At 44.0% G+C, this 1,762-nt stretch overlaps 1 protein-coding gene across 1 annotated transcript; it reads left to right on the forward strand.

Annotated features, from left to right (window-relative positions):
* The first annotated feature begins 578 nt into the window (after positions 1-578).
* Positions 579-1,358, forward strand: LOC136065054 (uncharacterized). The gene is made up of 2 exons (XM_065767717.1): positions 579-751; positions 824-1,358. The coding sequence occupies exons 1-2, from the start codon at positions 579-581 to the stop codon at positions 1,356-1,358; spliced, it is 708 nt and encodes a 235-aa protein (XP_065623789.1).
* Positions 1,359-1,762: the final 404 nt, after the last annotated feature.

The following is a 1,762-nucleotide window of genomic DNA, read 5'->3' on the forward strand; positions in this document are numbered from 1 at the left end:
AAGTTAAGGGAGATACATGACATGACATTCATTCAAGTAGGGAGCTGGATGGAGAACAAGTGGACGATGGGGATGGTAGTGCAGGACGATATATAAAGAAGAAAGGTTCCTAATGAGAGAGAAGGTCAAAAGATAACAAAAAATAATTGTAATCGATATTCAATTTATCATAAGTCTCTTCAAACTTGATCTTACTTGGTCTTTACGTGTACTTTGATGCTGGTTTATACTTGTATGCTGTGATTAATCATTGTTACCTTTATAGTTAACCTAGCTCTATCACCCACGCTTTACAAATTCATTGTTTTTGGGCTTGGGCTACAAATCCTAACCCTACAATTGGCGCCGTCTGTGGGAAGAGCTTGAGTATAAGTGGAAGCAACAACAGTTGATAATGGCTGAACCAGGGCAACAACCAGTAGAGGTAACAACCGGTAGAATCTAGGGCGTCCCAGCACATAGACCCTTTTCTCAATTTGGAGCAGAGACAAGATCGTGAAGGCAGTGTGCATACTACGCACCCTGAGCGAAGTCAACCTCATGGAGGAAGTCACGTGTCTCATGTAGAGAAGAATAACATGCAAATGGAAATTGAGAGGTTAAGTAGGGAGTTGTGCCATGCAAAAAGAAAACGTGTTTCTTCGCATTGTGATGAGGATTGGGATGACGAGCAAGATGTCACTTATGAGCAGAGGTCTCGAGCACCAATTAGCAAATCCTTCTCATATGAAGAGGAGCACCGTCGCAAAAAGTAACTTCGGAGCCCATCACGTGGAGGGGTAGGAAATGATGCTATGAGTAAGGCTCTGAATCAAATCTCTAGGTCACCCTTCACGCACAGGATCGAAAGAGCGAGACTTTCTCGGCGTTTTAACCAGCCAACCTTTACCATTTATAATGGTAAAACGGACCCTGTGGAGCATGTGGGCCACTTTAATCAAAGGATGGTTGTCTATTCTAGAGATAAAGCTCTGATGTGTAAGGTCTTCCCCTATAGTCTTGGACCGGTTGCAATGAGGTGGTTCAACAACCTGAAAGCAGATTCCATCAATTCCTACCAAGAGCTCACTCAAGCTTTTGGTTCACGTTTTGTCACATACAGAAGAGTGGCCAGACCCTTGTCTTCTCTGCTATCCTTAAGCATGCGTAAGGGTGAGACCCTGAAGGCGTACTCAGATAGGTATTGGGAGATGTTTAATGATATGGAGGGCAACTTTGATGCAATGGCCCTTGATTCGTTCAAGCTTGGCCTCCCTACTGACCACGATTTAAGGACGTCCTTATCTGGTAAGCTTGTTACTAACATGCGTCAGCTCATGGACTGTATTGAAAAATATAAAAAGGTTGAAGAAGATTAGCAATGAGGAAAGGGTAAGGACAAGGTTATCCCCCAAGAGAGGAAGGATTTCAGGTCGGACCGTTACAACAACAACAAGCCATGGAGAGATTTCGCAGGGCAGTCAGGATTAACAAATGCTCAAGCAGTCAATACAGTGTTCAAGGAGCCAGTCCACCAAGTTTTGGAAAAGATCAAGAATGAACCATTCTTTAGGTGGCTGAATAAGATGGTAGGGAATCCTAAGAGGCACAATCACAATCTCTATTGCCAATACCACCAAGACCATGGGCATACTACTGAAGACTGCAGAAGTTTGTGGGATCATTTGGACCAACTAGTCCACGAAGGCAGGTTGAGGCATCTCTTGCATCACTCCAATGGCTGAGGAGGTCAGATGAATTCCGAGCCTGAGAGGAATGATTC

Source organism: Quercus suber, unplaced genomic scaffold, assembly GCF_002906115.3.
Source record: "Quercus suber isolate HL8 unplaced genomic scaffold, Cork oak 2.0 scaffold_839, whole genome shotgun sequence".
Taxonomy (NCBI): Eukaryota; Viridiplantae; Streptophyta; class Magnoliopsida; order Fagales; family Fagaceae; genus Quercus; species Quercus suber.